This window comes from Macrotis lagotis, chromosome 8 (genome assembly GCF_037893015.1).
Source record: "Macrotis lagotis isolate mMagLag1 chromosome 8, bilby.v1.9.chrom.fasta, whole genome shotgun sequence".
NCBI classification, from domain to species: Eukaryota; Metazoa; Chordata; class Mammalia; order Peramelemorphia; family Peramelidae; genus Macrotis; species Macrotis lagotis.
In genome coordinates this window covers 174,576,601-174,588,979 of record NC_133665.1, presented here as the reverse complement: position 1 = coordinate 174,588,979, position 12,379 = coordinate 174,576,601, and the positions used below count along the sequence as shown (strand labels likewise).

General features: G+C 35.5%; 1 protein-coding gene across 4 annotated transcripts in view; it reads right to left on the bottom strand.

Moving 5' to 3' along the window:
• Nucleotides 1–12,379, bottom strand: part of FHIT (fragile histidine triad diadenosine triphosphatase) — an 896,014-nt gene that overhangs the window by 96,767 nt on the left and 786,868 nt on the right. For all 4 annotated transcript variants that reach the window (XR_012471039.1, XM_074198842.1, XM_074198841.1 and 1 more), the window contains one exon: nucleotides 697–842. Coding sequence is in view for 3 of the 4 variants with exons in the window: in XM_074198842.1 (XP_074054943.1) it covers nucleotides 697–842 (146 nt within the window). In the remaining variant the exon portion in view is untranslated. The remainder of the gene's footprint in view (nucleotides 1–696; nucleotides 843–12,379) is intronic.

The window sequence follows — 12,379 nt, the reverse complement described above, 5'->3', positions numbered from 1 at the left end:
ATTAGGAACATTTGCTTCAGGAGTCCTGGAGAGTCTCAGGGAGAGAATTAGGAAATAGTCTTGGGATACATAAGAAATCAGTTTAACTTAAATATGAAATACTTAGTTTACCAAGCAATCAAGTACCTTTAAATAAATGTTCTATCAGTTTCTCCTTCCTCTCACTGTCTTTTTTATCTTAATGTCCATGAATTCATTTCCTTGACTTTATTTTAATTTTCTTTCCTCCTTCATTTCAGAATTTTTGGAGGGGATGTGTAGAAATATTATAGGATGGACTTTTCTCGGTTCTGTTGACATTGAACTGAAATTGAGACCTTTAAAAATAACTGACATTTCAATGATATTTCAATTAAGATGAGTTTGATGGATAGAAAAGATCCTTTTATTTCTGAATCCAAGTGTCACTGCATTTTTAATGTAAGATCATAGATTTTCCACTGAAAAGAAGTCATTCAGTCTCACCTTCTCATTTTAACAATGCCAAAGAGGCAGAGTAGTCCAAAGCCAAACAGTCAGGAAACTGTAGAGTAGTCCCAAGGACCAAATTCAGGCTATTTTTATGGCCCTGCTAGAACAGTTTTTATGAATGAGTACTGTCTGCTAAATGAAACCATTTAAAGAAGGCTAAAGGTAATGAGACATCAAGTTTTAAAAGGAAGAAAAAAATATAATCCAAATAATCAGCATACCTACCTGTATGGAAAATGTGAGTGAAGTTCCCTGGAAATGTTTCTCCACCACATTCCCAACCTTTTGGGCCATCTGAAACAAATCTGCCACTTCGTTGGAATTTAGGTCACGGAAACGCTCCACAGGGCGCAATGGACACACCAGGACATCTGTATCATTGTCTGAGTTAAGGCTCATCACTGTTCATAATGGATATGACTCTAAGCGAGCAAGCATTAGTAATGTTACAGAGCATGGTTTAGCCTGGAATACCAAAACACCTGCTTTTAGGTAGTAGAACCAAGAAATTCCAAGTCAATATGAATAGTCTGCCTTGAGATTGTTATTATTATTATTATTACTCTTTTTCTTAGAGGTGGAACTAGGAATCACAGAATGCTTAGGTTCTTTTTTAATCTTGGGACACCAAGAGGATCCAGGGAAGAGTCAGAAATGGAGGCCTCTGTCTCTTGACCCCCAATTCTATCCTCTAGCCAGGCTAAAGCATTCACTTAGAAATGTGGTGAGCAACTAATTCCCCTCTAGTTAGCTTGCCAAGATTAAAATTTAATTTCAATAACCCTTTGGAGAAATATGGGAAGAATTTAATGAAAAGGCACTAGTTTTTTTAACCGTTGGAAACGCTGCAGATTTTCAGAAAAGGTACCATCTACTTCATCTGTAACCGAGAAATGTAGCGGGAGTTAAGCAATTCACGAAAAGGTTATGTCAGACTGATTTCCAGGAAGCCAAGACATTTGAAGTGAAATCATTAGTATGTGGAAAGGGTTGTCTGCTTATATAGACAAGAACTTCTTAATGCAGTTTCAAAGTTTATCAGAGTAAATATATCTGCATTATTAGACTGAGGAAAATTGAAGTGTTCTTGTGAGAAAGGGTCAGGATATAATTAGGATAACCTATAGGTTATATTTCAATATTTAATTTTTTTATAAGTGATCAATGCTATTTCTGCAACTGTGACTAGGATCCATCCCATTAAAATAAGTTTTAAAATAACACATATTGGTATTTGCTTAGCTTTCAAATCCCACTGGTACTGAACACTGTTGAGTTGTTTCTTCTGTATGTGTTGTTTTTTCTTTGCTAGTCTGCTTTGTTTCTATATGCTTTGGTTGTTCTAAAAGAACATGTTACTACCTGGAAACCAAGCTGCCAGAGGGCAAAAAAAAATTCCTAATAATTAATATACTAGCTTTGCCAGAATACAAAGCACCTTCATAACTGATGCTATTGGTTGAAATTAAATCCCAAGTGAAAAAATAGGGGACTGTTACGAGGTCTGATTTCCATGGCAGAGGAGAAGGAAAGGGGGGGGGGGAGAAAAGAGTGGAAAAAACTAATTAATTTTGCTTATAATAAGGAAATTCACGTCAATGGTAAACTAAGAAAAAGTGCATTTGTTTAATCTGAGTTCATTTTTCAAGAGAGGACGAGGGAAGCTTCAACCCACAGGGCATCTGATACTTAAAAAGATAATTATCCTACTTTTGCTGTGCAGCTATATTATCATGGGTCAATGAACCATTTAGAAATGAAGAATTTCCCTTCATTTGCTTTGAGCAGATTGCTGGCTTCCCCTCCCAGGGAGTTGGCTTTTCTTTGTTAAAAGGAATGTTCCTTCAAGTTCCACCCCCTCCCTATTCCTATTTTCCTCTTCTAACATTCTGGATTATGCCAAATTGAAGCCACCCTGATGAGTCCAATCAATGAAACAACTTAAATTCTTAGGCTCTGTTTCCACATAAAATTGTGAAACCTCAAGGAAAGGATAGAGAAGGAGGAGAAAAGAGAATCAGAAGAAAGAAAAGGAAAAGAAGAATAGGGTAAAGGAAGAGAAGATAGAATAAAAAAAAGAAAGGAGGAGAAGGATGCAGAGGATGAAGGGATACAGGCAACATGGTATAGCTAACTCAAAATAGCCCTGAGTTCAATTTCCAGGTTGTGTGACTCTGGACGGGTCACTTAATCTCTCAATGATGGTAGGAAGGCAGGAAAGAAGGCAGGAAGGCAGGAAAGGGAAGAAATGAGCATTTATCATGAACTTTGCTGAGCAATTTACAAATATTACCCCTCTTCATTCTCCCAACAACCCTATGGCATAGGAAATTGCATTATCCCCATTTTATGGTTGGGGAAAACTGAGACATCTATTAAGTGACTTTTCCAGGGTCATAAAGCTAATAAGGTTCTGGTGTTGGATAACTGGTAACTTGGTTTTTCAGGAAATCTTCTAGGGCTATAAATTTTAGTACAGGTACTGATCTGAATGGTTCAAGGAGATTTCCTCATGGGGAGCTTTCCATACCAATAAAATCACAGATCTCACTTAAATGCATCTATATAGGTAGATATCTATCTATCTCTATGGTTATAGAAAACTAAAGATATAGAGATCTGATCCACTAAATAAATCATTTTGAAAATGAGTCATTTTTCTTTTGTTATCTTATTTTCATCTAATCCATTTTCAGTGAAGACTAACAATATTTTTAAATCCCTATACCCTGTGCAAGTGGTTAAATTTGGTAATTATCAGATTTGAGGGTCTGGAACAACACCTTCTCCACAAATCCCTTTCTTATGAATAGAAACTTTTGTAAAAGTCTGAGATTTCAATGACTCAGTGGTCTAAACTTGACTAACCCTGGAGCCCATATTAGTTATTCATATAGTTATATTTTCAGCTCTCAATAATCTACTTGTAGAATACTAGTGTTGTTCATGAACTCCATTATAATCGTAAATTCCCTAAAAGCTAACTTCCATTTCCAGCATACATCATTCTACCTCTCCCTGCTTTTTTGTCTGTATTCACTATTCCATGGATTGACTTCCATGATATTCTTGAGGATCTTCCCTTTTTTCTTTGATAGCTACTACTCATTTAATTAAGTTTCTCATCTTCCACTTTTAAAGTATATGCTCCTCAAGGTTCTTTGACCCTTTTCCTCCCTAGGTCTCCTGAGGTCATCTCTTCTTGCCCCATGGCCTCACTCACTCAATTCTTATCAACTTCTTTCCCCAAAATTCTAGTCTCCAACTGTATACTGGGCACCTATAATCTTCTACTTAAGACTTCACAAGCCACAGCTAAGGGAGATTTATATTCACATTAGAGTTTTGTTGGAGAGTAGAGACAGTTGCAGAAGCTCAACTGGCCAATTACAAACCAATTCTTGCAAAAGGATCAATGTGGGTTATAGGTTTTAGAGCAAAGAAGATGGAAATAGGTGTCTTACTTCTCATCAATGGAGAAGAGAAAGGAAGAAATCAGAAAGAACTTCAGAACCATGGACAACAACTGAGAACAGCTAGCATCCTTTTGGTTAGTCATCGCTAGAGGTCAAAAGACAGTCAAGAGAACTACCAGTCCTATTGTCCCACCTCAAGAAGGCATCATCCAAGAGCCTACTGTGAGCATCAGTGGAAAACCTGCCATGAGACTTAAACAAAAGAACAAAAGAGAAATGAGATCTTTGCTTCAAAGGAACATGGAGGACAAAAAAAATTTGCAGAGATTCAAAAAGAATGTGCTTTATCTGCATCCTTTCTGGTGCTAAGCAACAGCTATGTTTGGGCAAAAATGCATGCTAATTTCCTTGGCAGAGAACATCAAAAGGTGGGGAAATGGCTTTCTATTCTCCAGGGTGAATGAACTATTTCTGGAAAGAATGGAAGAAGTAGTTTCATCAGTAAGCACCTTAAGTATCAGGAATTGTGCTAGGTGTTGGGGGGATTGAATAAAATATGGAATAATCCTTGCCCTCAAGGAGTTTATTTTTTTTCAAAGGAAAAATGAAACAGTGGACTAGATGTGCCAGATGGGTATCAAAATCCATATCAGAAGGTCAGAAAGGGGAAGAATATGACAGAGAAATTGAAGAATAGCTTGTATGGGGGAGAGCTGAGATCTCTTGGTATAAAAACAAACAAACAGCTCTTCTCCCTTCTAAAGAAGTGATGATATGGATGCTGAGGTGCCCTCGGGAGATAAGTCATTTAGACCAGAGATACCAAACATTTGGGCAGGCCAGTATCAGATTAGAGTATAACTAAAAATATTTTGCAAAATTAATTGTTTTAAAAAATCAAGGAATCATAGATAATAGTAATTTGTGGTTTCCTAAGTTGATATGCTTCATCCAGGGATTTCTATATATGGATTAATGTCCCTGGCTTCTATTTGAATTTGATACCACTGATCTAGAACAATACCCTTCATTTTGCAAATAAGAAAACTAAAGTCAAGAGACCTCCCTAAGGTGGAACGTTCATAACTCAGTTCTCTATGACCAAAATTCCTTCACTTGTTCCACTCTTTCATATGATCAGTCGTGGTTGAAGAGTCCTTATAGAGTGACGCCACCACAGCCATATTTTGGCCTATTAGGAAAAACAGAAGGAGATTGTCTTCCGGACCTTCTGAGATTTATCAAATTTGACTTCACTATATGTTTTGTGATTCAAGAACCAGAACCTTGTGATTCGAGTTGTGATTTTAGAGTAAATACCCCAACTATTCATATGGACTATGTGTGCCTAACCTGTGGAAAAACATTCCAAGCTTATATCTGTCTGATCATCCAAAGATACACAGGAATTTATCTCTAACATAATGACTTTATTTTGGTCTTCTTCAATAAAGAAGGACAAGAACCAGATCCTTGTGATTCATCTGGATATAAATGTCACCAGAAAAAGGGGCATAGAAGGTATTGCTAAAGATTCGGGGAGCATAGGTAAAAAAAAAACTTAGTATGTTAGAAACACAAATGGTATTTTTTTCAAACTAATACCATGCTAGAGAAAGTAGAGAGATCAAAAAAGAGGCACACATGAGAAGTGAATAGTATATTCAAAATATGAGATTTGGATTTAAAATTTAAGAATGATGGGTTCGGGGGGTGGCTAGGTGGTGCAGTTAGATAAAGCACCAGCCCTGGAGTCAGGAGTACCTGGGTTCAAATCCGGTCTCAGACACTTAATAAATACCTAGCTGTGTGGCCTTGACCAAGCCACTTAACCCCATTTGCCTTGCAAAATCCTAAAAAAAGTTTTAAAAAAAGAATGATGGTTTCTTGGCCAAGGATGGTACATACCTAATGAGGTATTTTCTGGATGCTTATGAATCTGTTTGACCAAGAGGGTTTATATTGAAAATTGCAAGAGGGGTGGGGGGGGGTAGAGAATGACTTCATTAAATCTTTCAAGTTAGTTGCTACAGAGAATAGGGTACAAAGTGGAAAAAATAAGCATATCTAATATAGAAGATCCATAACTTGTAGGAGAAAATATGCCAGAAGAGAGTCAAAGATAAAACTTCTGACTTGAAATATCTAGAATAAAGAAATACAAAGTATGGGAAATAAGCAGGGTGAACTTAAAAAATCCTAATTCAAAGCAGTAAATGTGATTACAGATATTAGTGAGGTATCATGGGATATGATTCATGCTCAGAGTTAATATAACTAGAATAGCATTTTAAGAAGATAAAATCTCAGGGAAATCCAGAAGCAAGAGGGATAAATAAATTGGTGAGCATTGAAGACAGTCTCATTTTATCTAAAATCAATGTAGATGTCATTCAGAGACATTTGTTAAAATTCATAAAATCAAAAAAACATTACAATTCAGTGAATTCCATAGTTTTTACCAGTACCTTCAAAAGTAAACTTCATTAAGATAATCTATCTCTGGTGAAATATAACTGAATTTAATGTATGAATCCCATCAGGAAAAAAAAGCAAACAAAAAACCCCCCCTTTTTCTTGGTTTTCATCTGTTCAGTATTAGTACCTTTGAAAGACCTTAGGATCAAAGACTTAGAAGTTCCCTAAAACAATGGCATGAAACTCAAATGGAAATGAGGGCCACTAAACATACATAAGGAAACCTGTTGACTGCATGTTGACTTAGAAAACCATTTAATATTATGTAAGTTGCACTGAAATTTTATTTATTTTTTAAATATTTCTCAATAATATTTTATCTTGAGTCTGGTATGAGTTGCATAAGGGAGTGTTGTTGCAAAAAATAAGGCCACCTGTTTGACTCCTATGCTCTTAAAGATCATCAAATCATAGGGCCATAGCTCATGATACTATAGATTTGTAACCAAACAAGATTGTGTTCAGTACTCTCACTTTACAGGTGAGGGAATTTAAGTCTGGAAATCTTAAGGAATTTGTTCAAAATTACTCAGGTAGTAAGTAAAAGTGATGAGATTTGAACCTAATTTGGTTCTTCGACCATTTTTTTTTTGATATGATGGATCTTAGGTCCAGATAGATTAAATGATCTGCCTAGCATCATATAGTTCCAAAGTGAATTCTCTAGATGCAAATTTAGTTTCCTTCCCATACTCCTTTCATGGCAAAAAGCTAGAGTAATACATCCACAGAAAGAGAAGTAATGCATTTCACAGAGAGGAGGGGGACATTTTTGTCTCATTTTATAATTATTTTTTCTGCAGAAGCTCTAATCCTAAAGACAGACAGGGTCAAATCCTGTCCTGACTAGAGCATAGAAACTTCCAGCTGATTTAAAAGAAAGTGGCTTAAAGATAGAGGAGGGCGGGTCCTACATGCTGACTTCAAATCAAATGTCTTCCTTAAGATCTATAATTACAGCATGTCAGAACTGAAAGGGCCTTCAGAAAATAGGCAAAACCCTTCATTTTACAGATGAGGAAGCTGACATTTGAGATGGAGGTGACTAGCCTAAGATTATATACAGTCAGTAGCAATAAAAGGACTGAAACTTGGGTTTCCTAACCTCAGACCAGTCAATTCCCATAATTCCATGAAATCTAAAGCACTTAAGGTTTGTTCAAACAGAAAACAATGAAGAATAACCATGGCAGCGATTACACAGCCTACACTGACAAGACTACATACTTCCAAAGGAGTGTTGAATTTATATACAAAGGAAGCAGGACTTTTATCTTCTTTAGTATCTGACTTTTAATTCTAAGACAGTCTTTTTTTTTTTAGTTTTTTCAAGGCAAATGGGGTTAAGTGGCTTACCCAAGGCCACACAGCTAGGTAATTATCAAGTGTCTGAGACCGGATTTGAACCCAAGTACTCCTGACTCCAGGGCTGGTACTTTATACACTGTGCCACCTAGCCACCCCTTAAGACAGTCTTGATAGACTAAGTAGATACCATAAGCTTAGGGTTTAGTAGTTCCAGACCCCAAAGACTGGACTGAAATAGCCACCTCTAAGATTACCAATGATCTCCCAACTGTGAAATGAAAAAATAGCACACATTCTATTTGTCTTCTTTGAAGATAATAGCAATTTTGGATAAAACTTTCTCTTGACCTTCCAGTTCCAAAGATTTCTGTTACATTCTCCTTTCCTGGTCCTCCCTTTTCCTTTTAAAACTATTCCTTCTCAGTTATCAGCTTTCTCTTGCATCCCTCAAGACTCTCTCCTCAACTGTGTTCTCCAGTTTCTCTCTCTTGAAAAGTCTATCAGCTTCCACTGGTTTAATTATCATGTGTAGGTAAATAAAGTCCAACTCTATGCAGGATGTTCCATATTAAGATTTAACATATTAAGATTTAAAATGGCACCATGACTTTTGGGACACTCTGTATATCAACCCATCACCTGAATTCCAGTCCCAGAATATTAAATGCCTACTGGACATCTCTAACCAGATGTGCCATAGGAATTTCAAATTCAATCTGTACAAAAGGGAATTCTTATTTGTCTTTGAACCCATCTTTCCCCTAAACTTCACTTTGTTTTCTGTTTTTTGCAAGGCAATGGGGTTAAGTGACTTGCCCAAAGTCACACAGTTTAGGTAATTACTAAGTTTCTGAGGTCAGATTTGAATTCAGATACTCCTGACTTCAGGGCCAGTGATTTATCCACTGTACCACCTAGCTGCCCCCAAACTTCATTTTAAAGGCATAGTCTCTAGTTTTCAACCTTGAACTCAATCTTTACTCTTCACTTTCCAATATACCCCTACTTCTATTAAAAGGGAAAAAAAGAAATTTACAATGACAATTTTATTAAATTTGTAAAGGGAATAGCAAGTTATACATAATTGAGTTCCAGTTTCATGTGCATTTTTTATCATACAATTATGTTATACATGCATAAGCTATATCAGATTATTTGCTGTCATAGGGAAGGGGATAGAAAGGGAGGGAGAAAAATGTACAACTCAAAATCTAACATAAAGATGAATGTTAAAAACTATCTTTGTATTTAATTGAAAAATAATATTTTATTACTCTTATGAAAATGTTTCACAAATTAAAAAAAAACTTTTGAAAAAGTAATCATTTGTCAGCCTTCATTGAGTGTACCTCAAAATTATTACTTCAATTCACTCATACTACCCATCACCTTATCTCTACTCATATAGCTTCCACTCATTTGTGCTTGCAACCTTTCTCATTCAGACTAGTACAACAACCTGGGAACTATTCCCCTGATTCTAATTCTCCAACCAATCCATCCTTCATACAGTCAACAAACTGTTATTCCTAAAACAAACAGAAATCTGATCAGTTCACTTCCATGCTCAAAAATCTTTCATCTTTACTGCCTCTGCACTAACATACTAAATGCTTAGGTTAGTCATTAAAGTCTTCCATGACATCACTCCCACATAATTCTTCCTGGTTCTCTCCACAATATGCTTTATGATTTCATTTCATCATCCTCATCTCATACCCACCTGAAACTTGAAGTCTTCTCTGGATCACCTGGCTCTAATAGGTGTTTTCAAATCATCATGTTGAGGTCCATGCCTCAATACTACATTCCTGTCATCTCTTCACTATGGCAATATGTGCATCCCCCGCCCTTTGTATACCCCTTTATTTGCTTCCCTCCTTAGAATGTAAGCTCTCTGTGGGCAGGGACTGTCTTGCTCATATTTCCCAGTACTCAATTGTCTGTGTATTATTATCTCTATTTATCTACCTATCTAGTATCTATCCACTCTATTTTAATAACTTTCCAATCTTATTTTAATTACTTCCCTTCAGGAACTCTTCATTCTGATTGAACAGATCTACTAATAGTTTTACATAGAAAGTCTCATTTCACGTCTCCAATTTCCCACATAGGTGGTCTTCCATGTCTAAAACTAACTCTTTAACTGCTAAATCATAAAAGTCATAGTTTTCTGAGAAATACAACAGAGGTTCCCACTGTGAAGAGGACTTTCCTGTTCTCCCCATTTGATAATGATCTCCTCTCCTTTAAATTATTTTGCATTATTCGGTATACATTTTATATTACTGTGATTATGCTGTAGCATCCTAGCTGAAATTTCTTGAGGATAAGGCTGTTTAAGTTTTTTGATTCCCAAGAACATAACATGTAATGTTATTCACTCATTTTTCAGTCATATTCATCTATTAATGACTTCATTTGGGGTTTTCTTGACAAAGATATTATAGTGGTTGCCATTTCTTTTTTTTAGTTCATAGGTCAAATAACTTGCCCAGGGTCACTAAAACTAGTACTTGTTTTAAGCCAGATTTAATCTAAGGAAAATGAGTCTAGTGATTTCAGTCTCTGCACTCTATCCATTGTACCACCTTCCTGCTTCTGGAATGAAGCACAATGCATTGCAAATAGTAGGTGCTTAACAAATGCTTGTGGAATTGAAATTAAGGCCTGTTTCTCTGAATCTTCTAATTAAATTGCCTTTTGGTCAACTATGAAAATCAATACTCTTGGACATATATTGAATTGTTTTTGACACAGGTGTTGGTTATCTCAAGGAGATCACTGATAAGACCAAAATATTCATGGCAGCATGATTTTTGTGTGTCATACTAAAAAATTGTAAACCAAGTCAATACCCATCAAATGAAGAATGGTCAAATGGTGGTACAAGAATATAAAGAAATTTTACTATCTTAGAAAAATATCAAATAAAGAGAAACATGAAAAGCCCTACATGAAATGATACAGAGTAAAACAGAGGCCAATGGGTACAACAAAATAAAAGAACTAGAAATTTTTTTTTAAATGACTGCTGCATAATTACAAAGAACAAGTATTATCTAAAAGGAAGTATGGGAAGACATCCTTATACTACCCTTTTGTGGAAAGTAGAGGTCTACAAATGTGGTGTATTACAAATATTTTCAGACTTTTTTGATCTATTTACCAGTAGGTTTTTTTGTGGTGCAGTGGATAGAGCACTGGCCCTGGAGTCAGGAGTACCCAAGTTCAAATCTGGCCTCAAATACTTAATAATTACCTAGCTGTGTGGCTTTGGGCAAGCCACTTAACCCCATTTGCCTTGCAAAAACCTAAAAAAAAATATTTCTTATGTGTATTGATGATGGGGAGGGAGGATGAAGGGATACTTGGGGAAATCATGATGATGTATATTAAAAAGGCATCAATCAAAAAAGGTGGTTTTTTTTCCCTTTAAAGAAAAGGGAATGGGTGCTCAGTGGATAGTCAGGTAGATACAAATGAGTAAGTAGTAAGTTCAGAATATTGCTGACCTTTTCAGAATTTGATTGTTGATTATAATCATTGATAATAAAAGGGGAAATAATTGATAGCATTTCCTTTGGAAAATATATTAATTAACCAAATATAAAAATGAGAAATGTATTGCAATTAATCTGATGAATATTTTTTGTTAATTAACAGAACATTGTTCGAAAGACTGTTCAGTCTATCTTTGAATATTCTACTCTATTCTTGGGACTTGGGGGGGAGTTAGCAAGATAAATCAAATCATTCAAATATCAATGAACCTGATGAGATAGATTGGCACGTGTGTATGAATATGGAGCAAGGTCACATTAAACAGTAAGATTCAGAGTTAAATCAGAAGCAAATCAATGCCAATCTCTTCTACAGATCTCTTTGAATGAGGATGATACAGAAAAAGACTACTTTAAACTTACATTTTTGAGTATTACAGCTCCAGTACAATCTATTATTTGTAAAACCAATGCTTTAACTCCTTGACACTATTTAAAATAATTCTTGATGCCACATCAAAGATACACAACCTTCCCAAAATGGACAATGAATGGATTTTTTTTAAAAAAGAAAATTCAATTTATTTGATTTAAATACAGTAGTTGGAGAGCTGTGAATCAAAGTGGATATCATCTCAAAAAAAGTCATCTGTTATTCCCAATGCTGCATCTGAAATGAATTTTCAGGGTAGGATTGCAAGAATAATGCAGGATAAATGTTAGGAAAATATAATATTGAAGCAGCATCTTGCTAGTTTGGACCACACCTTTCTTCATTAGATATTAACATATCCATTTCAATAAATCAGGGAATGGCTTTATGGGATATTCATCAAATCATGTCTGAATGGCATGAATGTAATTTTAAGCAAATTTGATTTTCAGAATATGATAAATTCCAGAGCTGTGTGATTAAGATAATAACAGCACTCTGCACATGGCTAGATTCCCTTTCTGCTGACAAACTCAAGTATTTCACAAATAGTTATTATGACTCTCATTTTGTATTGGGGAAATGCATCAGGGCAATGATGTGCTTTACCCTGGGTCACATAGGAACTAATTGAATCTTATGGAAATAGGGCAGGTGAACTTCCTTTACAATCTGACTTAAAAGTAATTCAAAATATATTCATAAAGATAGGATGTTCAAAAGGGAGATTATTCTTCATAGGTATAGATAAGGAAATGACTTTCAAA